The sequence below is a fragment of the Rhinolophus sinicus genome, chromosome 2, assembly GCF_057876585.1.
Source record: "Rhinolophus sinicus isolate RSI-liver-muscle chromosome 2, RSI-T2T, whole genome shotgun sequence".
Lineage (NCBI taxonomy): Eukaryota > Metazoa > Chordata > Mammalia > Chiroptera > Rhinolophidae > Rhinolophus > Rhinolophus sinicus.
In genome coordinates this window covers 155900060-155927519 of record NC_142502.1, presented here as the reverse complement: position 1 = coordinate 155927519, position 27460 = coordinate 155900060, and the positions used below count along the sequence as shown (strand labels likewise).

The 27460-nt window shown below is 35.1% G+C and overlaps 1 protein-coding gene across 32 annotated transcripts in view; it reads right to left on the bottom strand.

Moving 5' to 3' along the window:
* Window positions 1-27460, bottom strand: part of NRXN1 (neurexin 1) — a 1058790-nt gene that overhangs the window by 152526 nt on the left and 878804 nt on the right. For all 32 annotated transcript variants that reach the window (XM_074331970.2, XM_088796166.1, XM_088796171.1 and 29 more), the window contains one exon: window positions 5156-5327. In XM_074331970.2, the coding sequence (XP_074188071.2) occupies window positions 5156-5327 (172 nt within the window). The remainder of the gene's footprint in view (window positions 1-5155; window positions 5328-27460) is intronic.

Genomic DNA, 27460 nt, shown 5'->3' with positions numbered 1-27460 from the left:
ACATAGTAATAATCAACAAATATTTCTTAATTTTTGGTTTCTAAGTAATAGAATCTGAGAACATGTCACATTAAAAAAGGATAAACGGATACTGCTAAAAAGGCACATTTTCCTTTAAATTTCAGTTTCCAGGGAAAAGATAACTAGAATGTGCTTATAAATTATACTTCTGAAATAAAACATATTTATTATTTGTTAAATGTTCCAAAATATATTTAACTGATTCTTTCAATGGGCTTTAAAAAAAAAAGTTTATTGGGGTGACAATGGTTAGTAAAGTTACATAGGTTTCAAGTGTACAATTCTGTAATCCATCATCTATATATCACAGTGTGTGTTCACCACCCAGAGTCAGTTCTCCTTCCATCACCATATATTTGACGCCATTACCCTCTTCTAGAACCCCCCTCCCACCTTACACTCTGGTAATCACTACACTATTGTTTATGTCTATCAGTTTTTATTTATTTGTTTGTTTGTCTTGTTCCTTTGTTGCTTTCACTTTTATATCCCACGTATCAGTGAAATCATATGGATTGAGAATCAGTGGGATTTTGAATTAAGTTCAGTTTCACACACAAAGGGATCCCATAGGTTGTCCTCCTCCTTTATTGGGCTCTAGGTCTCTGATGGAGTTATGAAGTCATCCCTATTCTGTTGGCTCAGTTGCAAATTAGATGGACTTAAGTGAGAAGCAAAAAATAGTAGAAACAATAGTGAGAGAAGTGTTTCGACTTATATTCACAATGGTATTCAAATAGTGGATATCCAACACCTATCTAAAGAAACCAATTTTTTAAAATTATTTCAGTTTTGTCATCAATAAGCATTTAATAATACATTAGTTGCTAGGGTAAAGAATGTGCATGCTCTGAAAATGGAAAGAAATGGCCTGTGATGATTGAATTTAGCTTTCAGAATGATCTATCTTATATACGAAGATTAATTTGGCCCTATGAGCATCTGGCCCAAGTACTACACGGTAGAAAATGCTGGCGGGAAGTAGATATTTTAGCTTCCAGTACAAGATAACTTTATGGAAGTTGCTGATAGGTATAAATGCCAGGTTTCTTGGCCTGGAACATGAAAAACATTGCCATAAATACATAATGAGAATGAAACAAAAAAGGCAACTTACAGTCAATCTATAAGACTTTGATTTAAGGAATGGACCCTTCAGCTTTGTTGATATAATCTCCTTTTGTTGTACTGTGAAAAATAATATTTTGGAAAATATCTGTATTATCTATGTTTGCCAGCAATAGTGTGGTCTAAATGATATCAAAGTCCACCACACTATTAAAGGAACTTGATCTTTCTTTTTTCAGGAAATTAAAAATCCTAGTGTGGTTGCCTTATAGCAATGGTAAGACCTCTTTTATATTTATATATATACATATATATATGTATATATATAAATCTATATATATATTTTTTTCTGTGCCTATCTCTTCCTGCTAATTCCATTAAAATGAATGTATGCCTTCCTCCAAGTAAAAAATCTAGCCTTTAAGACCCCAATCAAGTTTCTAGACTGCTACTTCAAAATGGCCTCTTCTTCCTTGGAACATATTTTCCTTTATTTATTTATTTTTTCAGTATGTCTTATTCAGAAATTAGCCAAATATGATTAGCCAACTCTTACATTGTCTCACATATTATACTTTTAATCTTGAACACTGTTTACTTATCTCTTTAACCAGATGTAAGCCTAATATGTTCCTTTAATATATAGTACACATCCTTTAAATATTTGTTGATTTGCTGTGTTAACTTGACAGGAATAAAATGAATTTGACCTTGTATAGAATATAAAGGACATCTTTTTGTCACAAAATGAACATTTGACCTTGTATAGAATATAAAGGACATGTTTTTGGCACACTGTGGTAGACAAACGAACTCAAAGGTTTATTCTCAAAGGTAACTAACTGATTTATCTGGAGCAATCTTTAGTCTGAACAAGTAAGATGATGTTCGGCTTTGTGGATTAACATTATGAGAAAAGAAAGTCTATTTTTGTTGAGAGAGAAAATTTTGCTATATCACTGTAATTAGGGACAAATCAGAGATTAATGACGCATTATATTCCAGAGCTTTAACTGATAAGCACCAAGAAATGGCTTTCTCAACTTTAGTTTGCAAAATATTATTTCTATACTTTGCTCCATGCACAGAAAATAATGAAAACTGGGTCTGCTATTCAGAAAATTCAATATTTATTCTGAAATGTGAATTGTTGAGTTATAGGAACATTTTACACACTCTAAGAGCATATAATCTACCTCTACTAATTAGTTTCTCTATGAAAGCTATCCAGACAATTACAGGGTAATACCACCGGTCAATGCTTTAGGTGCTTTTCATTAAAGGTATAGTGTTGCTACCAGATGAATTGCTTAATATAAAAGCACTTACCACAAAGCTCTATAATGGAAGGTTAAGTGCTATATTTAATTACTAATTTCAACCCTTATTACCTATATTTTGCATTGCAGGCACTTTAAAAAGAACCAAATATAGCCTCTTGGTCCCTGCTTCTCTGACTATAGGATTTAGTGGTAAAGGAATTAGTCCAGCTATTTTTCTAATGAATAACAAAAAACTTTTTAAAGAAAAAATACTCATATCACAAACCAATATAAAAGAGATATACTAGGCATTTCTACTGAACTCATACATAAAATCACTTTGTTCTGACAACTTTAATCTAGATGACACATACTTTTAAGTTTGTATTCAGCCTCCGTTGGAAATGTTGCAGATGGAACTCCAAAAGAAAAAGGAATTTGAAATTGTCATGGCTTATTTTCTACCTCAACATAATGCTGAAATGCACACAGAGCAGATGATTAATAAAATATCTGATGGCAACAATGGTGACTCCCATATTGATCATTAACTTTTTATATGTATATATCCAAATTCCTCACAGGTGCTCTAATTTTCTTGGGGGCAGACTGTGTTTTACCCTTGTTTGCATCCTTAAAATAATTCCAACTTTTCTCACTCTTGATTTGCCAATATTATCTAAAATACTTTTTGGTGAACGGGCACTTAGAATCTGGACTAAACATAAAAGTTTGCATCTAAAATATCCATTTCTAAATATTTGCTCCTCAATCATCATAATATTGCCAGATTATGATTTTTGAATATATTTTATATTATTTCTTATACTGAGCATCCATTTAATTGGTGAATAAGACATTACATGTGTAAACAAATATTAGTCTAGAAAAAAAATACAAATATTTGTAGACTTAATTAATACTGCCAAACTTCAATTAAACTTGGACATTAGCATGCCATAAAAAGACAGGCACCATGGCTTTTTTGAACTATACCTAGTGCACAGTATCTGTATGTGCACAACTAAATTTAATCACATAGGTGTATTAAAATAATGAGGTATAGAAATTTTAAAAACAAAATACTTATCCACATGCATTAATGCATTAGAAAACTAGGTTCTGATTATTTATGCTTGGGAAATGCACACCAAATTTCCCTTTTAGAGATGCATTATGAATATGAATATAATAAAGTTTAAGTAAAGACATTTTAAACTAGTTTAATCCAGACTTTCCCAAACTGACTTGAGAGTGGGACTTCCTCTCTCCCTACACAAGTCACCATTTACATTCTCTAGTACAGTGTTCTTAAAGATACCAGTTTAAAAAGTGTGGTAAAAGTAAAAAAGTTATTAAATTTAAGATAATTTAAAAACATTAACTGGTGAAACAAAGCTAGGTTTCAAGGGGCAACTGCCACACTGTAATAATAATAGGATCTATCATTTTACATGTTTAGACCCACTGTTCACAGATAACATTCCAGGGGGAGGGCCTAGACCTCATCCTACTTTGTATCTTCCATGGCGTCCAATGCAATGACTTCCTCCAATAAAGCTGATAAAGAGGTCCTGATTAATTGTACTTTAGGAAATTCATCAATTTACTTTTCTGTAATTCCACTGAGGCTGTAGTTATTTAAAAACTACATTTCTATTAGGATTTCAGTAAACTCAATAAGGGATTTTTAGTGGCTATGTAACATGGCACGCAGATTTAAGTTACTTTCATTCCAGATCTTCCATTCCTTCATCTTATTAACGGAAGGTGTACATTCTTATAACTGCAATATAAAATTGGGATAATTCCCAGGATATCAATTCAGCAAATTTCTATTGAGAGCCTACTATTTGCAAAAAAAAAAAAAAAAAAAAAAAAGGCGCTGGACATATTATTAAGGTGATTGCTTCTAAATTTTGTCATAGAGCATTTTTTTAATTATCTTTAATTCAGCAAATATTTGAAGAGCACCAAGTTTATGAAATAGGTTTGCAATGAGGCTTGAAGATGTAAAATTTTATAAATCAGAAAAGGTCCAAAGGGGCATCACCGACATTTCATTCCATGATTGTAAGTCAGTAGCACTAAGAAAAATTTATCTTTATTTAATAAGTTAGTTATTTCCTCAAATTATTTCTTTCAAGAAACAAATACTTGTAATAGAAAAATTTACATATACATTTTGGTAATCATTGTTATTGTGTGAAATGAAAATGAATAGTACCAGTGTCAGAATTCTCATAAAACCTCATGGTTATATTACAGTAAAAACAAATTTCATTTACTTGCATGTTCTTATAACTGATTTACAGTACTATAAACAGTTCCTTTACTATTTCTCTGTTTGTACGATGCCCCTCCTGCACTTTTCACGAGCTTTAGCTATGTACCACCATCAAAGGAATCACCGGGTTCTATTTTCTTTCACGGCAAAAGGTGTTATAATAGTCTCTCCGCTTTAAATTTTAACTTTGTTACTTTTGACAAAGCCTTTCCTTTGTTGAAATGCAAGGATCCAGTAAAAAGAGCTTTGACATGTTGTGCCTTTTATGTGTGCATTTTTCTGATTTCACTGATGTCCTGAATTTTGGAAACGCTAACGTGTGCCTTTAAGTTCTTCTATAAAATGCCATTTGTACACTGTATCAAGAACAGTTTAGGATAGCAGTACATTCATATGACTCTAAAGTCCAATAAATAATTGATGGCTTCACAATTTGGTGAAACGAATGCAAAACAGTGCTTTGTTTTCCACTTTGTTTCTCATAAAATCTTCCCCGGGTACAGATTCACTGGCTTACCTGCAGGGTAGCGCTCGATCACTGGCCAGCTGTCCACCTGTAACGTGGCATTGCCACCACTCCTCGTGAAACGGACCACATGATATTTCCCATCGTTAATGATTGCATTGGACTCTTCAATGGCGATATCATCTGTCCCAACATTAAATTTAACTCCAATTTTTCCTTGGTGCTGGAAGGGGGGAGGGAAAAAAAAAGGAAAGTTGTATAAAGTTGTTCTGATTAGTCAGCATTACATAAGAATTACATACAGGATATTGTTCAAGAACATGCTTTCAGACAACAGCTGCTTTCCTCCAATTTTACTTCTGAAAAACTCATGTATAGAAGCAAGATTCTTGACATGTGGGTAAGTTTGAAGTATCTCTTTCATGGATAATTGATATTCCTAAAGACACACTTTCAAGAGAATTGAGCTGCCTTTTTCCCAGAGGTTGCCACAGACAAGGTGCACAGCTGCCTGTGTGAAAGGACATCCTTTCATGTCCTGTAACATAGCTCCTTTAATCCACTCTTTTCATTTCACAAGAAAAATGAGGCTTGACATTCTCCCTTTTAATAATGGTGAAATCAGAGCAATGAAGTCTGTTTAGAGACAATTGACAAATGCTCACAATATAGAAAAATCATTCCAAAGTGTACAGGCACACAGACAGGCATTTAATGAGTGTAGTTTCTTAGTCATTATTCACACACACAAATAATCATGAAATGCTAAGACCTTGAAATTCATTCAATTTCTTTTTTTTACAGATGCTGAAACTACGGCAGAGGAAGGTACAATGACATGCTCAAGGTCACATAGCTTAATAGAGGGGTTCTAGAACTAGAACTCAGTTCCCTCATTCTTAGTTGATAGCTAAGATAAGGCTATCTAAAATTGACTTCCTCTCTGAATTATGCAAAGCAGCGTTACAAATCATTGTAAGTACAAAGCCTGTTGCTGGTAACTTTAGAATGGCATAATACAAGGTGGCAAAGAGAAGCATGTCCTCTGCTTTTGAGAAGCACTCTCTCAAAGTAGGATTGTCAACTTTACCATGAACGTGGTTGATTTTTAAAGCATGTGGATTTGTTCTAATCAGTAGCACTGCAGGCCCCTGTCCATGTACAGAAGCTCAAACTGCCTGTAGTTCACCCTTTGTCAAACCTCAGTTGAGAGAAACAACATGGGGAAATCCATTCCTGTACAAATTTATAATCAGAATATCGAAAACCTAAAGATTTGGGCCACATTTTCTTGACCTCTTGGCAGATACTCATCATTGAACCAAGCAGCAAGAACATGGTACCAGCTTACACTGAGAGTTCTAAGAAAATCTTGTCTAAAACTGCATTAATTGAAGGGAAGTATCTGAAGATGTTATTTGGGGCATTGTTCATTGTACTCTTCATTTAGATGTTCTGTTTTTCTTGCATCTTGTTCTTACTGTCCATAAAGGCTCTTTTTCTTATCAGGTAGTATGACTTTGCAAATTTTGATTTATTTTCGGTTTGATGGACAATGTGACTTAAAATCACATTTCCTTTTTGATTTGGGTACTTAGGAAACAGAATCAAAGTGAGTAGGGGAATTTTATTAGCTGTATAGACTTCTAGTATACAGTTTTCTTCTGGACTTATTTTTACTTTCTACCATATTTTTCATGATCTTTACTTTTAAATATATGCCATTGTAAGGCATTTCAGTTTTTTTGTACAGTGATTCATGGGATAAAAAACGGTGGGATGCCAATAAAAATTAAAATGTATCCAAGGGGCCTGTGGAGACTTTTAGATTTTCGGGGGGGGGGTGTATTGTGCCACCTCTTTTGTAAGAGCATTCATTATTTCCTGATTCTGGTAGAATTCCTATTTTCTCACTTTCAGTAAATTATTTAAGTGGTACACATATATTTTAACATGTGATGTAACTTCACAGGGCAATTAAGAACCTCATTTAAGGTTTGTAGTTATCTTTATTTAACTAACACCTTTATAGTGTTCTAAGCATTTCACTAATACTAACTCCAGAATTTCCCATAACAACTGCATTTTACCTCCATTTGAAACTGAAGCATAGAGTGATAAAGTAACCTGGTTAAGGTCACATAATTAGAAAGAGAAAAGCTATGATTCAAATCCAAGCAGTCTGGCTTCACAGTTTATGCTCCTAATCATTACACCAGGCTGAGTTTTAGGAATATTGGCTCATCCTGTAACGGCAGTTAGCAGGTTTGGTAAATCTAGTTGTTCTTTACTGTTCTATTATTCCTGCTAGAGTAGGAGAACCACAGGACCTTGTATTGTGTTTTGCAGATTGCGCACACCTATCAATCAATATGTGCTTAAAATAATTTTATAGAGGACAGTAAGCAACTAATAGGAGGATGTAATAGGATGTTAAAATGAACTCTTTTTTGTCTCAGTTTCAGCTGTAACCTTGAGGTGATAAGAGGTCAAAACATAGATCGCTACTTTCATTTTACAAAAGAAGGTGCACGTTTGCCTAAGCCAGACTTACAAAGAAGAGCACTGAAAACCACTTTTGGGATCCTAAATTAATTACTTATTTCCAGCCCATTAAAGAGGCAAGAAGGGCCAAGATGAGATTGATCATTAGAAGAGGATTTGGGGGGAGAATTTGGATGTGATATGATTTGCATTTACATTCAAGGTGGAAGGTACTTTCCCTTTATCTCAAGTGCAGGGGAGAAGGACTTCAATGAAACCTCAGAAAGTTTGATACTGGTCTCCTGGAACTTGGTGGCAGTGGTTGGGGTAGTCAGCAAATTGGGATTTCACTCATGCCTGAGAAATCTCCAAGGGGAGAGACTGTGACTGGCTGATGCTCTGATAGTAGAACAAAGAAGCATTACTGTACCAGAAGCCTCTTGTGGATCAGAGTTTGTTAGAACAAGGGATGTGTGAGCATTGCAGCACACCATGGGTTAGAAGCCAGCACAGAATTGTGTCGCATCCTGTCCAAGAGAGCCACTGCAGGGAGAGGTAGTGAGTGGTCAAGACAGCTCAACAGAAAGAACCTGGAGTTGTAGTAATGGATGCACAGGGACTTAGGTAGACATCCTAAATGACCGTCTGAAGGAAATCCATTTACCCACCTCAAGACAATTACAGGTAAAAAAATTCCAATGGTGTACCATGTTCCCCCAAAGTGCTCCTCAAAAGTGCCCCTCAGAGTCAGTTTTAAGCATAGTCTAAGCTCAGCTAGATGGCTATTGTATTAGCCAGTTAAGATCATTTCTGTCTCTTGTTTCCTTTTCCTTCTCCTGCTTCATCCCTGGAGGAGTCAGGGAGGAGGAAGAGAAGTGAATGTCATGGGAACAAGAGGAGAAATAACCCTCTTCCCTCACCCAGTGCAAGTGGTAGATCCAAGTCAACCCAAAACAGTGTTAAAGGACTGGCTTTCACTGAAGTTGTATTTGCTATTACAAACCAGTGAACTGAAATTACCAGTGAGAAGATGACATTTTCCTATCCAAGAACGACCAAAGTAGTATTGAGACTTTCACTGTACTTCCCTGGGGTCAGGAAGAAATACTGCACAGAACATGTTTAAATTCTGTTGTATCCTAGGAATCATATCTTTACAGCATAGCAAATACATGAACACAGTTCTTACTGTGAAGTTGCCCATTGTTTTAGAGTCTCTTTTATTTCAGGTGTGTTTCTTATACCGGGATAGACTGAAAGAAATCCTTACAGTTACCTACTTGTTCTGATAGGAAGGCTACAATAATGCATTTTCACCAGAGATTCAAGTTCTGTGAATAGAAGCATTACAATGCTAAAGCTACAAAATGCACCAAATTCTAAAGTTCCTTTACCTTACCCCTAAATTTTTCTTCATTAGGAAACGCAAAAATGCTTATTTTCTAGGATACAGAAATCCCGTTTTCACAGGGATTCATTTCTTGCGATAGAGTAAAACAAGTAAAGACAATGAGGATTGGTAATTGCCCGACAACTTTCGACTTTTAAGTGATGTTCATCTTTCCCTGGATATGTTGATGTGGACCTTCCACTTCCAACATCTTTGCTATCTCATACATTCAAACTCCAGAGTCAGCCAGAACAGAAATGAATATCACCAAAGTAGGCTCAAACAACAGACTCTACCCTAACTCAGACATTAGTACCCCAACCCAGGTTGTATTACATCTTTGAAAAGCAATGTAATCATAAATGATAGCCAAAGGGTCATTTTTTTTTTTCTTGAAAACAAATACATTAAAAATGTATATACACCTGAAACTAAGAATAAAGAAAAAAGCACAAAAAAGAAACAAATGAACAAAAAAACCCCACTGTCCTGTAATAGACTAAGGGAAATGATTGCTCAAACCTAAGTAATCTATACTCCTGAAAAATTATTGAATTATCCAATTACATACGACAATATGTTAGGGATTGTGGGAATGCAAAGGTATATGAAACAGTCTACCTTTAAGGAGCTTAAAAAAAGGCTTTGGAATCAAGGTAAAGAAGTTGGGCTTGCTTGTGGGGACAATATTGTATCAGGAGAGGGAGCTATTAAAGAATTGTTGCCCCTTCAAAAAACAAATGCACATAAACCACAAAATATTTATATCAAGCATATTTAGAGGACCAAAATTTATGCTCCCACTCAGAAACCGTAAATATTCTCCAAACATACCCTTCCCATGTTGACAGAACAGCAAGTCATTTCAAATATATAAACATAAGACTTGCTAACCTTTCTTACCAATGGATAACTACAATTTAAAATAATTACTTTCAAATTCTTATTGTTCTGGGATTAAATGTGATTGTCTCTGGCAGATTCTCATGAATATTGCATTAGCAAAACCAGCAATAATTTCACTGGACATACACTGATCTTTCCGCATTATATCTTCCTTGAAATGGATAACTGGCTCACATCATAATTTTAAAAATCTATTATGAGAATATCAGTAATGAAGCATTTATAATTTAATGAAGTCTTTCCATGAATTCATAAAATAAATAGTGACAAAGGTAATAATTAATTTTTTTTCACAAAAGTTCATTTCTAAATAATGATATTATTAAATCACGTTAAAAGGAAACATCGTGAAACGACAGTGGGAAGGAACTTGAAAGTTCTAGCAAGTAGCACCAACATTTAATGCACTATTTAATTTCATCTTCAATCACATATTCATATGAAAACTATTTGATTTAACCAACATTAAAATTTAATGGTATTCTCGATATCTTGGGCATATTTAAGCAACATGGTAGTATGTTATAGATGCAAATATACTTCAAATCATGTTCATATGAAACAATAAAACAGAAGACACATATATAAAGATTTGGCCTGTATATGGCATATAGACATGTCACTGTTTTTTGTCCCTTAGTCTGGGGTTGTACGTAGAAGTGTTTGGCTCAACTATGTCCAGAAGAATAGACCAGTAAAAAAAGAAAAAAGAAAAAAAAAAGTCTTCTATTTTTAAAAATTTGTTTCCCACAATCTGGTAGACAGTATCACCAAACAGGATGAATAAACGTGCCACCCCGATGGCATGGAGATGAGCAGGGAAGCTTGTTTATGGTCTATAAGCCTCTATTGTACAACATGTTACAGTCTTATACTCCAGGGCCCCGCCTTGAACATGACTTGACGAGGTCTTCAAAGGCACTCCATGCGTGTGTGCATTTCAGAATACAAAACAACTCCCAAGTGCCAATTCTGTGTTGTCAACTAAAATCAGATTTCGGCTAAAAGTTATGTTTTGCTCTTCCAGAGACTAAGCTTCACCAGGGAACAAATGTTTTAGGGCTCCAGGGGGACTCCGGGGCCTGTAGTCACTGTCGCTGGTGTAAGTGACTCTGCAGAGTGTGTCAGAAAGCCACCTGTTCTATTGCCTCAAAGCAAACACAACTGATTCAGATAATTGCTAATTAACCCAAATGCATATCCAAATGAATAACTTAAGGGTCCTACTGGCAAGTAGAGACTGTGTTTACCACTCTAGATAGTCCATAATGTCAAGAAGTGGCTTTGGTCTAGTTATTTTAACCTGTCATTGAACTGGAAATCACCCCTTCCAAACACACACACACACACACACACACACACACACACACCCCTACAAACACACACACACACACAATTTCAAAAAAAGCTACTGCTGCCCTGTCTCCCATGTTCCCCACTGGAGAATATTTTTAAAACTTGTGGGGACAGAGCCTCAGAAAGCAGTTTCCAGGCTCTCGGCCTCACATAGAAAGGTGCTGGCTCAGGTAGTAAATGGCCATCAACTGTGATTGGATGGCCATAAGCTGTGGCTACTTGGCCGTCAGCTGTAACCAGTGAGCCATTGGCCATTAATATAACTGCTGTGGCTATGCTAACAAAAAATGGGGTCTAGCAAGAAGATGGTGGCTCAGCTAGCAAGCGGGGATTGCAGTTAGCACGGTGGATTGCAGCTAGCGAGGGGAGTCGGTCAGTTGGCAGAAAAGCGGACAGCAAGTTGCACATCGTGTGAATCCAGCCTCCAGTGAGACTACAGTGGTGTGACTCCCCTACCTATGGCTCCGTGGGTGTTCCTTTTTGGCCTCATCATGTCCTGTGTTTTTATGTGGGGAGCGGGAGCAGAGACCCCACAGGCCGCCCCGCACGACAAATGGCGCAGTGAGCAGGGTCTCCCACATGACAAAACTCATTCAGCTAATTGAAAAAAAAATCAAATATCTAACATGCATTATTCATGGTGCTTAAGTGTGTAGACAATATAAACATGTAAAGTATGTTCCCTGCCTTCTAAGAAGTTTTCAATCAAATTGGGAAGATAAATCATGCATGCAAATATTCACATCCACAAAAGATTTGAGGGAAGAACTGGAAGGAGAATGGGTGCATTGGGAGGGGGGGCGGTTCTGAAAGGTCTCAGGGAGTGTCCAACTGTGCGGCAGGAGCAAGCCAGCATTTGGACAGCTGTAAGATGGCCAGCAGATACTGAAGACACCCAGGGACCTAGAAGATACTTTCCTTCTGTCTCTCATCTCTCTTTCCAGGCCCTACATACCACAGTGTCCACTGGGTACAGGTATTGAGATATATATGCTGTATCTACATAAAACTCCTGGCAGACCTGAAAGGTAAGTGCTATTTTCTCCATCTGCTCAGAGAGTTTGAATAATATGTCCCAAATCATATAGCTAATGATTAACAGCACTGGGACATAACCGATTTGCAGAGGCTTCCTAAAAAAAATGACTTCAGCTGTGTCTGTGTTTCAGGAAAAGATCTTGAAACCAATGCCTGCTCAGAGGACTGAGTCAAGAGTAGGGCTACTGGAAAGTGCATCTTTCTTTTTGGGTTATTACACATTACAGCACCACACAATAAGGAATGAGAGTGGGTGAGATCTATGATGATACTACCTCAGAAAGATCTCATTTTGTGCTAATACATTCTAAGAAAAGAGTATGTTCATTTTCCCATTGAGTCTTCATTAAGATAGTATAGCGTTTCTAAAATGTCCTCATCGTACAGAATACTAGGGCTCCTTTGATTCCATGAAATAATACCCTGACAGTGATATTACCTCCCTGCAGGCTTATGCTCCTCTCTTGGTCCTCAGAGTGTCTAGTAAAACTTCGTAAGCCTGTGACAGTCCTGCCTCACACATTGCTCAGGTGTCAGCTTTTACGCTTCTATGTTAACACCTCAACTATATTCTAAAGAGCTCAAGGGTAAAATGAGACTGGCTTATTCTTCACCACGCCTTTCACAACACTTCAGTCTACCTCTACATCTGTAATTTTCCCAAACTCTTTCACAGAACAATTTTCTTTTTTTAATTGAGATATCATTCACATATCATAAAATTTGCCCTTTTGAAGTATATGCTTCAGGGGTTTTAGTATATTTACAAGGTTGAGAAACCATTACCACCATTTAATTCCAGAACATTGTCATCACACTGTAGTTTTTTTTGATGAGATAATACATACAAAGTTCTTAGCACACTTGATAACTACTCAGCAACTTTGAGCTATATTATTATTATGACTATTATTATACCTATATTATTATTATTATTATTGTTTTTGTTGTTATTCTTATGATTGGAAAAAAATGTTTTGCTCCATAGAAGATTGATGGCAGTTAAGGAAAATGATTTTTGAATTATATAACTATTACAGTTTAGTTAGAAGACATAAATCTCGTTGATCTTTACAACTTGTGAAGCAGCATATCTGTTTAGTAAATAATGAAGTTAACGTTCAGAAAGGCTGAGACTTGACCAAAGTCAGAGTATCTATCCACCGTTTGGCTCAAGAGGGAACATTCTGAAATCTACCCATGCTCACCTATGAAATAAACTGTCCTGCCATTGGTTGTATGGAAGCAGAAACTGTTTGATTAGACAACCTCCACCTGCCTTCCCATCTCAATGATACTATGGTTCTATGAAAAGCCTAAATGGATAGCTGAGCAGTTAGTGCAGAAAAAAAGAAAAATTAGAAAACAAAGTACTAGTTAGTTTTTTGAAAAATAAAAAAAGGCACCTAAATTTAAATTTGAGTCTTAGATTTTTTCTTTATAATATAAAATAAATGAACTTCAGGATTTTATATTTTTAATTCAGCAATTCTCCAATTTGGGAGGGTAAAGGGGATAATACCACAATAGGTCAATGTCTCAGAGTAATCTGGGAAGCCTTTTGTAAACCAAGTGTTTTTTCCTAAGGAATTATTCCGGGAGAATGGAGGGACTTCTCTTTATGGCTAAGATTCCTTGCCTTGTGAGGTATTAGGGGGTACATTGGTGGAAGTAACTGTGAATAATGGCCAATGAGTTTCATTGACCATTAAATAATGGTCAATGGTCAATGAAATGCATTCATCAACCTCTTGACATGGATGGACCCTGAGTTCTGCAAATAACACTAACTCGTAAATGCCCCCATCTCCTCACGTTATCTCTCCTTAGATAAAACTAAATCAAGAATCAAAACAATGTTGTGATGAAAGTAGCCCAATAAACGACTGGTTGGTGTATCTTTGTAAAGGGAAATAACCCTACTGTTGGTATTTTGAGATCGTCCCTATTTTTGTTGTTTCACCAGTTGAGCCAATACTGAATTACTCTTTCTACTTAAAAAGACATTCTTGAACCGTTATAAAATTTTCCAGTGTGGCAATAGGTTCAGAGATGTCATCAAGTCTCTTTCACGGTATTTTCCTGTGGTCTAAACAGCATATCTCTGCATGATACCATAGCTGCTGTAGAATAAAATAAAGCTAACGTATCCTCTTACAAATTAGAGCCACCTCTTTGAGATCATTAATTCTGTATTTCCATCCCTGAAAAAGCAACAACACTGAAGCAGAAATACTCATCTTTAAATATATCCTTATGTGTAAAGAATGTGTTGTATCATTAAGGTTTTTTTTTTCCCCCCTGAAAAGTCAAAAAGCAAAAATTAAAGCAAAATCTGGGCCTTGGCTGTTGGTCTATGTAAGGTTCTTAATTTTCCATATGTATACCTCTGGCTTAAATATTTAGCCCAGTGATCCAGCATCATGACAAATGCCTTAGGCTGCTGCATAGAGACCTAAGTCCACACTGGCTTAAGGTAAGGTTTGTCTAAAGTGCAGGGGGCCCATCAGATATGCCTTGTATTCTTGTTTATTTTTTTATTTGTTTTATTATTGTTGCTTTAAAAACCTTTGGTTGGATGTTAAATTAGCTTTGCTCACATTTCATACTGATTCAGGAAACTGTATGCCATAAACATTGTGTTTCAGGTACTGATGAAAACAATAACCTTTGTTTCTGGGCTTCTCTCTGATTCTTTGTCTTTGGGCCATTTCACTGCTTAGTGTTACTTCTACCAGGAATTGGACAGGGAAAGGACATTCTATTCTATTCTATTGATTCTGCTAGCTGTTGGCATTTTTATGTAAAATAATTTTCCTATAAAAGAGATTTGGGATTATCTGTAGATTTCATTTACTTGTTGTATCCAAGGACCATCATTTTGGTGGAGAACCGACTACATAATTACAGTCTGACTCTAATGTTCCAAATTTCCATAGCACAGAGCACAGCATTTTTTAGACAAATAGACAAAGTATCTTTGGAGGGTATTTTAGTCCTCTACATGGTAAAGGTGACCTTAGTAAGTAGGTTGAAATTAAACCAAAATTGGTCTTTGTATTTAAAAGGTTTTTTGAAAAACAAAAAACATATCAACAGATAAATATAATTACTTTAATGCCTCAGTTGAAGAATGCTTGTGAGCTATACATTTAATGAAAAGGATGGTTTGGAAGGGCTATAATTTTTTAAAAATTTTGTTTGTGAATCATGATTTGCAACCAGAAAAATAGAGAGGTAACATTTTCAAATGTGTTTGATAGATTGATGTTTTAATAATACTACCTTGGTTTTCATAAGCCTCAAGCAGAGCTCTGACTTGAAATGCATTCCAAGAGAAAAGCTGACAGTGCTACCTTTCGTATTTTCTTTCTTATTGACTTCTCATTGAGGACTACCTTTCTGATATCCTTAGAAAAACTAAATATTTGCATATGGATGGAGAAATGCATTCATCATAGATTATTTTCTATAGCATCAGCACAGCTCCATTATCCCCAGTGTGGTAAGTAATCATTTCTGCAACCATTAAAAATAAATCTACATTTATGTGTGTGATTTTGGCACAACAGAGTTTTCAAAAGAGAATATGGAATCTCTAAGGCTGAAGCTCCTGATGATTATGACCTTTGTTTGTCTTAATAAAACAATAATACTCCTACAAAAATAAAATAATGTCAAGAAGTATTTATCAAGAATCTATTAGGTGCAGTGCATTTCACAAAACACTGTACCATTCTTTCCAGGGCTCAAAATTGTAAAGCTGTATTTGTTGGTTGTGTTTACATACATTCATTTTTCTACACTGCATGCTTTGCTTGCATAAATGACTCTAAAATTTTGAAAATATTACAACATGAGTTTAACCTTCAGTAATAATTTTCCATTCATTCATTCATTCATTCAACTAATACAGATAGATTTCTCACTATCCTCCTGACATTCTGTTAAGTTCTGGATAAACAGTAGTTAACAAACCAGATGACACTGCTGCCATTATGAAGCTTAAGTCTTTCATTATTTCTTTACACATTAAAAGTTTTATAAGCACATAAACATAAAGTACGCTAAATGTCAAGAAGAAAAAGAGCAGAGTGTTATGAGAGGCAGTGAGTGATTAAGGAAAGCCTTTGAGGAGCTGTGGATTGAAGAAATCAATAATGAGAGTAAGAGTTTTTCAGGTGAAGGAAATAATATGTGTGCAGGCGAGAATAGAGGAAGCAGAGGAGAGAATATAAGCAAGTATAAAGACAGATGCTTTTAAATACAAATGCAGATTTGGGTACAAATATATGAACTTCTCATACACATAGAGATATGTAAATTATATATGAACATATGTGCGTATTATCTAGAAAGTTTGCCAAAGAGACAAAACTAGGTTATGGAGTTATGCATAAAAAATTAAAACACATCATTTGCACAAATAAAGCAATTGGAAAATATATTGCAAAGCACGTTTTTTTAAATCTTCCAATGTAAAAATGGAATTATTGTTATAAATGTAGAACCTAACAGTATGCACTTTGACATTCATCTAATTATTTGTTCCTGAGTTTCATTCAACAATGTGCTTTATGAAATGTAATATATAAAGGCTTTCTGAATCAACAGGGACTACCCACATTTTCCAAAAGTCATTTACTTCTACAGTGTCAAAAAATGATTCATCATCGTATGCTTATATTTCAAAGCTAATGTAACATGTTTTGCTTCCTTGTGTGTATGTGATGGTGAGGGGATATCTTGTTAACTTATTTCTCTAGAGAGCCGTTTTATCTCAAGATGTAGCAAGTGTTCTCCGAACACTTTTCACCTTAAAAATACTGTTTGAAATCACTTGACTAGTTTTTTCAAGTACCCTCCACAGATTAGTTGAAGACAGAAAAGTTTTCACCTTTGACCTTTTTATTTCCCTGTTCATCTAGAAGAGAAAATGAACAAGGTTCAATGTTTGAGTCCCTAAATGGCAGATTTCCAGGCATCGCACAAGTTGCTTCAAACAAGAGCAGAAATTCTTTATCCAGTTCTTTTTCTGGAAGAAATTCAAATAAATGAAGCCAAAGTATGAAATTTTCCAACAATTTGGTCAATAATTTTGAAACCAAATCATAGAGTGTTCAAATACAAATAATTCATGAACAGCTTGGACTTGAGTTAAATGTTCATTGCTAATTTCTCCAAAACAATAACCACTGGGGTTTTCTGAGATCTTCCCTTCTCATTGTTCACCCAGAAAAGCCAGAATATATTTTGAGGAGACTTGAGGATTCTGATAACAGAATAAGACAGCCTGAGAGATAAATACCTGGAGCCAAGTCATTAACCATCTATTAAAACACTTGTTTTTTATTGAATGTCAACGATAATTTAAAAGAAAGAAAGAAAGAAAGAAAGAAAGAAAGAAAGAAAGAAAGAAAGAAAGAAAGAAAGAAAGAAAGAAAGAAAAGAAAGAAAGGAAAGAAAAGAAAGAAAGAAAGAAAGAAAGAAAGAAAGAAAGAAAGAAAGAAAGAAAGAAAGAAAGAAAGAAAGAGAAAGAAAGAAAGAAAGAGAGAAAACACATGCTCGTGCGCACTCTTTCTCTCTCTCGCTCTCTTCCTTATCCTCACTGCTCTGTCACATTGGCCTTTCACTTCCATGAATGTACCATGTTCTATCCCATCTCAAAACCTTTGCTGTCAGCTCTTTCTTTGCTTCCCCAACCTCAAATAATTGATCCCCTATATTTTAGGGGGAGGAAACCTTGACAACTTTAGGATGGAGCTGGTCATTGAATCTGCTGAACAAAAAGGACAATGCTTACCTGTGAAACTGTCCTTTTATGAAGCAAAAACAGATTAGTGGATACCGACTGAAGTACAAAAGACACTTAGTTTGTCCTGATAATAGTTGAAAAGCTAGTGCCATATAGGAAGGTGTGTCTCACTTGGGTAATAGTATTCTTCAGTGGACTTTGGGTTACCTGTAATAAATCTTCCATCATTAAATATCACAGCAAGATTAATATGTTGTGATCTCATATTTTACTTATACACTTCCCCTACCAAACATGTCCAGTGTTTCAAAATGAACACAAATCAAACCTAATTGAGGAGGTGAAAATCCGCTGAGAAAGTAATTGCCCATATTCTAAAGCGAAATGGGAGCCATATCTAACATATTCGTTGTTCTGTGATATCAGCGCTAAACCTTCCCAATTGAGAGTGAATATTCCAGAAGGTCTGCATCTGTCAGCAGGTTCATGATACTGATGATAGTGCTGATGATAATAACTAACCTTCTTCAATATTTGCGATGTACCAGGTACTCCTTCTAAGATGTTTCTATATATTAGAATATATATTATTATTTCCATTTATTTGATGAGGGAGCTGAGCCTCAAAAGGTTTAATGACTTGCCCCAAATCACATGCCTAAGAAGCATAGAGCTGTGATTTGGTCTTAAGCAATCTAGTTCCAGATTTTGTGTGCTTACAGCCATACTGTTGTGCCTCTCAGAAGGGGTCCAGGTGTTAAAAAGAGTCTGTGCTTTAGATGTGATATCTGTAAGCCTCTTGGAAAGGGAGACCTGCTAACATCCTGATTATTGCAGATACCAAGTAATACATCGGTTACTTTAAAAACCTTTACTCTTTTAGGCTTCACAATAACTCTATTTGTCAGTGTCAGCCTTGCAATCAACGTGGTGAGGATGTTTGAATCTCAAAGCAAGTAGGTGACTTCTCTGAAGTCACAGAGCTAAAACATTATCTAGTCACACCCAACCCAGGCCTGTCTGGTTCCAAACCAGTGTTTTTCAACGACATCATACTGGCTCCCTCTATACACTCTTCTAGACCCCTTGGAAATACAAGAGGCCACTGGCATGAGGTGTCCTAGGGCCTCTAAATTCTCATGCTTTTATGAGATTTCGAACACAGACGAAGTTGCCAAGATGAGGTAGGCAGAGCCTAGCAATTCTTTTTTGATGAGCATTAAAATAGTCTAGGTGTTCAAAATTATTAGTAGACTAATAACTAGGGTCTGAATTAGGGCCAGAGCAGATTTCTTCATACTTCAGGAGCCCTTGGAACAAAAGTGGAAGCACAATACCTTTTAGGTTTAATTATAATTCTGGATGTCATGAGATGCTCCGATACGCTATAATGGAGGAGCACTTAAAGAAAGGGCCAGTATCTTTCCTTTCTCCCCACTTGCCTGCATCCCTGTTTCCCCCCACTGGCTTTTCTTCCCCCAGCTAATGGATTTCTTTTTTACTATTAGCTGTCATTTGGGAAAGATGTGCTTCAAACTTCCAATCAAATACAAAAGAATACATCATCATCGTAACAAAGTCAGTCATTAAATTTTTTCTTAATGAAATTTATGACTCCATTGGAAAGGAAATGAGAGAATTTAATTATAGTTGACCGATAGTGATAAACCTAATATTTAAAAGAAATATTAATAACTTTTCAGCAGATCAAGTGTTCCGTATGTCAAAAATCAATGATCATGTAAATATAGCTCTGAATTGCATAACCAGTTCGGTTGTGTCAAAAAAAAAAAAAAGCATTTTTGTACAGCACTGTGATACAAAGCCTTAAAATGGTCTTAGAAGAAATGAAAGAAACCATCATTAACTATTTCTTATATCACAATAAAAATAATTTAATAGGCAGAGTTGCTGAAAATTTAACGATGAATTGACCCAATTAAAGTATCTTTATTGTAATTTTTCAACTTCCTGAGCTAACTTTCCAAGTCATGATTAGAAATGTTAAATTAGTCTTCTTTCTTTTTTTTTTTTTTAATCTAATTTAACTCTTCTCTTAAAAATATGGCCATGTTTCACACCCTTTTAATACTCTCCTTCCATGAATATTTCAAGTTTCCTATTTATAATAAAAATTCGTAAAATTGTTTCATTTTGATCTTGGTTATTTGAAATAAGCCTCTCAGTCATTGCCATCTTCTATTTCTCCCTAAGGCTGTAAGCATGGATCTGGTTTTTAATGACACTGTTTTTATTTTGAGCTAATTTCACCCAAGATGCTGCCCAAGAATGCCACCTTTAGGAGACTGCTTCATGCTAAAAGTCATAAAAAATGAACAGCAACAACAAAAAAACCCCACAAAACTCTTGCTCTGCAAGCAAAGAACATACCTTGATACTGGCTATAAGAGAGAAGAATATTTAATATAGGCTCTGGCTGCCCTCCAGTTTACACCTAACAAGTAACAATGTATGATTCACTCACAAGATTCAATAATTACCTTTAATGATAGGTGAGTAAGAGATGTGGGCAGCATTTAAGTGTAAGCCAAGATGCAACAAATGTGAACCAAGCAAAATTGGTTTGGTGATATTAAGCTTTTGATTAGCTTTCCTAGTCAAAATTAAATTATTCCATATTCCTTTGAAATAATAATGCAATTTCTTGCTTTAATGAGCTCTATCATCTGTCTCAAACTTTGCTATTACATTTATATACCCCAAAGATGCCATAAGAAATTACAAAAATATTTCAAGACAGATTTATAAATTTATCTTAAAAATTTAAAGGCTACCTAGGCATTTTATTTTATTGTTGTTTTTAATGCATTGTTGACTCATCATTTGACTTAAAACATCATAATGTCCAATCTACGTGTAGAATGTTAAGAGCTGAACTATTAAGAAAATGCCATTGTAAAAGTGTCTCAGTCTAGATACTTCAGAAACTAATAATGTTGATGCTTCAGTAACTAATAATGTTGACAACAATATTACAATGAGTTTTAATTGTCAGTGACTACTTCCTATGTTTCAAGTCTAATCTTTTTAAATATAGCACTGAACATAGTTCAGGCCCATAATGGTCACAAAATAAACTGCCATCAATATGCTTACTTTAAAAGTGTTCCAAATAAAGTAAGAAATAAATGTTTACAATATCATTCCCACGTTTTAGCTTTTAGACATGGCAATCAATGCAGCATGACAGCAAATGGAAATAGTTTAAATAATTGGGGGAAAAAGGAAAACAATCACACACTGCTTGCTATTAAACTGAAACTACACTGTTGGATGTAAAAATAGGCATTTTAATAACATAAAGGTGCCAATCTTCAGAAAACGATGCTAAGAATGACACAAACATAAAAGCATACGTTCTCATAAGGAGTAGTAAAAGACATTTAGCACAATACCTTAGAATAAAAAAGTGAAATATAAGTTTAATGAAAGTATATGGACATTTTTTGGCAAATCATTCTGACTGTAGACTCTGGGTGATGGGTCATTGAAGTCTATCATGTTATTTTCTCTTAACTGTGCTAGAAATTTCCATAATAGAAAGAATGAACAACAAATGGTAGCCAGATAGTCAAGGGAATTGCAATTCTTGTGCCTAACTAAATTTGTGACCTTGAAAAATTACCTAACTCTTCTGTTGTCTCAGTTGCCTCATTTAGTTCAACATCTTCATTTTCTAGGTCATCCTTTTCAGTTCTGTAATTCTATTCTATTCTACAATAGCCTTCTCAATTTTTATATACCTTATATATTTTAATTCAATTTGTTCAGTAATTCAACATTATTTTAATGGTTCAATTTGTGAGAACCACTGCTGTGCAACAAATGGAAAGTATCGGAAAACAACACAGAAACAAAAACAATAGAGGCACTTCTATAGCATCTAACTAGCACACTCTTCCTGTTTGCTTTGAGATTTAAGATTGTTTCTTAATCTTGAAAAAGAAATAAAATAATACGATACAAAGGGGAGGGGGAGAAAAAGAAAAGTGAATCTGGTATGTAGAAGGATGCTGGGATGCCTTGAGAACAATTACTGCCACAGAAGAGTAGTGAAGACCCTACACTCACAGCTCATGATTTCTATCAAAACTGCAGCTACACTCACTTTGGTTGAGGCCAGGGGACTATACTGAGATAAAATAAATGTATCCAAGGAGCAATCTTTCACTTTTATTTGTAGAGTGGGTTTATTTTCATTGACTGATGACACAACAAAATGATGTTTCCTGGGTTTCTGCCATATATATATATATATATATATATATATATATATATATATATATATATTCTAAAGTAAAGTCCAAAAAATAAAGACAGTCCAGAACACCAAATAAGAATATAGTCAGCATAATTCTATTGACAAATGTTTTGATTTATATGCAATAATACTTCCTGATGCTGATGCAGTTAACAAAACAAACCTATGTTTACTACATAAGAGGGAACTTTGTTAAGCAAAAGGGAGATGGCATGGACATGTGGGAGTTTCTTATCCTCTGTGTCAAGCTAAGGGAGAGTATAATGTAAGCAACAAGTAGAAAATGGAGAAAAGCAATGATTATTACCACGAGAACATCGAATATCCCTCCACACTTAGCAAGAATGTTGAGGAAGCAGACCCCTTAATTTGCGTAAACTTCAATATAAAAAAATAATTTTAAGTCTAATTATTTTTCCAAGTTGATATGTGGGGGTGTGAGTGTACACAAGATAACTTCTTAAGCAATAAAACAAAATGATAGAAGGTGGCACTTGACTGGAGAGACCAATTCTAGCATCTCTTTTTGTCTTGTTTCTCCATCATTGGATAACAGTGGTCCCAAATATAATTCAACAGTGCAACTGCATAAATATTTTCCCTGTAGGCTTTACTTTAGACTATACAATATGTATCGACATCTTCACATTATTAGTCATAAAACTTTTCTATTGTTCCCCTATTGATAGCTTAAGAGAATGACCATAAACTGAGTTTCTTTTTAAAATATCAGTACTCTAAAAGATAAAATTGTCAGCATCCTCTGTCTCTCATTTCCTCACCAGAACTTAGACATTTGATGGTCTGCCTTTATGTATAATGCTTCATTTCATTTGCTCAGATTACATAAGACTTTAAGTTGCAAACAACTATTTATTTGTTAAACAACTATGGAGACCATAAACATAGGACCTTTACAGGATTTCTTTTGGTTCATTATTTTAGATTGTCCCATAATGCACCTGGAAGCAACTGGAGAAAGAAATGACAGGGACTTTACCAAGAACTGAATGATACTGAATAAAAATGCTGAATATTAAAATAACAGAAATCTTAGAATTGGAAAGAGGTCTTGGGCCCGAACTCTCACCTGTTCAGGAAGCTGTTCTAAAATATCTCTGACAAAGGGCACTTAAATTCTACTTGAAACCAGCCCGTGATATTACTAATTCTCAAAGCAGTCTATTCATTTTTTAAAAATCCTTTTGAATTGAAAGTTACCTCTTTTTTAATGTGTCTGCAGTATGAACTGATATAGTGTAATCTGTACCCTTTTCCCATATGACAACCTTTCACCTTTTTGAAAACAGTTCATCCAGACAACTCTCTTCCACCCTAAGTTCCAGTCTTCTCCTGGAGAACAATTTTCTATTTTTTAACTATCAATCATTTAAGAGAAGTTTTTCTAACCATTCACCCTTCAGATATCCAATTTGTTAACAAACTTAGATTCTAAAGGACCTTAACACAATGCATTGACTGAAATGCAATACCTAAAATGGGTACCAAACAGTGCAAAATTTTCCTTAATTAAGCATTATTCTTCCATCAACATTATTTGGGTTTTTTAGTAGCCACACTCACTAGTTGCAGTTCTGAGCTTTTAGTAAACTAAAATTCCTAGACCTTTTCACACTGTTCATTAGTAAGATATCTTCTCTATATTTATTCTTGTGGATTTAGAAATGCAATTACAGGACTTTAACCACCCCCTCAAGATTTTCCATCTGTTTTGGTTTTGCTCAAACCTTTTTTCTTCATCCAAAATACTCTCTTCCAGCTCTGCTGTCTGAAAATACTAACTCTCTTATTTATCTTGGGCTTAATCTTCCTCAACTCCAGATTCTCCTCTCTAGTGTATCATTCTGCTTGATGGAGAACATAAAATCTGAACAGGACTCAAACACCACAGCTTTCTCTTTTTATCTATCATTAAATCCTCTCATCTAAGCAGATCCCTTCCTGTCCATCATGTTCCAGAAAACAAAACAAACCCACATTACACAAGACTCTGCTTATTCCGACTTTAGACTTGATGAGTACATATTTACTTACAGAGATTTTTACCTCAGAGATTACAGAGCAATCTCTCTTTCTAGTTCCCTCATTTTTGTTTTTTCAAGCATCTTTTGAAATACCCTTTAAGATATTTTGAGTTGTGAATTCTTTTCATAGAGACAGACTCCTGATGGGCATAAAGAACTTGGTAATGGTTTTGCCATGCAGTATAGAATTCAATCAAATGTGTCCGAGGGTGTATCCCAGTCCCATGTGAGGCAACCCATTACATCCTTTGGTAAAATTTAGAATACAAATCTTATCTGCTTCAGAGATCTAGTACAAATTACATGATATTTTTTTAAAGTAAAGTCCTTAAAATAATGTATAGGTCAAAGTTTGTTATCAATAAATACAATCTATTATTAGTATATTACCTATACTTGCATAGATATATGAGGTTGGACAATTAAGTTAACGAACTCATCCTAGAAAAAGTGCTACATACCTCATTGCTGAATATCACTATGGTCACCTTTGAAGTACTCCCCTTGGGAAGCTATGCACTGAGGCCAGTGCCTAGTCCACCCTTCAAAGCAATTTTGGAATTCTTTTTCTGGAATGGCCACCAGAGTTGTTATTGTATTACCCTTGATGTCCTGAATGTCATCAAAATGTCTTCCTTTCAATATTTCCTTTATCTTCGGGTAAAGAAAGAAGTCATTGGGGGCCAGATAAAGTGAGTAGGGAGGGTATTCCAATACAGTTATTTGTTTACTGGCTAAAAACATCACAGACAGTGTGGTGTGAGCTGATGCAGTGTCATGATGCAATAGCTATGAACTGTTGGCGAAAAGTTCAGGCTGTCTAACTTTTTTGTTAGAAGCCTTTTCAGCACTTCCAAATAGCAAACTTGGTTAACTGTTTGTCCAGTTGGTACAAATTCAAAATGAATAATCCCTCCGATATATATATATATATATATATATATATATATATATATATATGTAAATAAAAAGGTTAGCAACATCCTTGGATCAGTTCTCTAACTTAATTGTCACATCTCGTAAAATGATCAACAAAAGAAATAAGAAATTAGCAGGTTCTTTGTTTTTTGAACATTGGGCAGTCAGGTGCCTATGCCATTTTCATTGCCAGTATCTCAAATGTGTTTCCCTTTTCATTGCTCACATCTCCAAATACCCATATCGTACCACTTCTTTGATGCCAAGTCCAAATGCTACCTCTTCCAAAAGGTCTTCCCTGAGATTCTTTTCTGAAGCCATCACTACTCTTGGACTTGATTCTTGCATTGTGAGAATCTTGACGGTATGGGATTTTTGAAACTCCTCCCTAAAGCTCATTATCTGGCAGGAAACTTCAACCATAGTAGGTGCTTAATATATATCTGTTAGATGGGTAGATGACACCCCTCTCCCAGCCATAATTAATTTCTTCCTCTCCTGATTTTGTATATCCCTATTGCACATAACTATTATCCATACACCATAATTTTCTGTGCATATGACTCTTCTGCCCTACAGCTTTATAAAGCTTTTTAAGTTCATCTTTGTCAAACTGACCTGTGGCTATCATACAATGCTTCAGCACATAGTGGACACTCAAAATATTTTTGAAAGAATTAATGTCTGCTTTTTATTACTGTTAAACTGGTGTGTGTGTATGTGTGTGTGTAAGTTTTGAAATTTGTACCAAAAATAAAGATTGCCCATCGATTATCTCTGTCTGAGACATATGTTCTAATATTCAATGACCACAATTCTGCCTATACAAGTGATCTAGCTATATGTTCCTCAACTCTGAAAAGACTTTGAAAGCTTAAGTTCAATTCTAAGAGAATTTTGGGGGGACTCTCTTTGGCCTTGATGTTCATTTTCAATCCATCTTAATATGTTGAAAAGTGAAGTAGGCAGAGGATCATATTATTTGTATTAAACCCTGCCTGAAACCACTAGGCTTGGGTCCTTCTATGGAACTCCTTAATTTAGAGTGTCACTACAGTGAAATGACTTCCATTGGACATTAATCACTTAATTGCTCAATTAATCATTATGCGTTGAGTGGACTAAATAGTGCTATGGAAGATACAAAATACACTCAGGATCTGTTCTCTGTTTATGAAGGTAAAGTTCATATTGACAAGTATTGATTTATCAATGCAAGGGATATACAAACTGAACACTAAAATTAGTGATGTAAAAAAGAGTCTATCACAGATTGGGAGAAAATATTTGTAAAAGACATATCTGATAAACATATTTTACCCAAAATATACAATAAACTCATCAATAAGAAAACAAAGTACAAGAATAAAAAAATAAGCCAAAGACCTGAACAGACACCTCACCAAAAAAAATATACAGATAGCAAATACGCATATAAAAAGATGCTCCACATCATACGCGTATGTCATTAGGGTATTGCAAATTAAAACAACGATGAAATGCTACTACACACCCAGTATAATGGCCCAAATCCAAAACACTGATAACTCCACATCCTGGCAAGGATGTGGAGCCACAGGAACTCTTAGTCATTGCTGGTGGGAATGTGAATTGGTACAGATACTTTTGTAGACAGTCTGACAGTTTCTTACAAAACTAAACATTCTTAGCATATGATCCAGCAATCATTTGGTATTTAACCAAATAAGCTGAAAACTTATGTCCACACAAAAACCTGCTCATGGATATTTACAGTAGCTTTATTCAAAATTGCCAAAACTTGGAAGCAACCATCAATTTCTTTAGTAGGTGAATGGATAAACTGTGGTACATCCAGACAATGGAATATTATTTAAAAAATAAGCTATCAAGCCATGAAAGGACTTGGAGGGACCTTAAATTCATATTGCTAAGTGATAGAAGTCAATCTGAAAAGGCTTCATACTGTATTATTCCAACTATATGAGATTCTGGAAAAGACAAAACTACGGAGACAGTAAAAGGATCAGTGGTTGGCAGGAGCTGGGGTAGGGTGGGGGATGAAAAGGCAGAGAACAGAGGATTTTTAAGACAGTGGAAGTACTCTATAGTATGATATTATAATACATGGCATCGTACATTTGTCAAAACCCATAAAATGTACAATACCAAGAGTCAACCCTAATGTAAAGGGTATATGGGA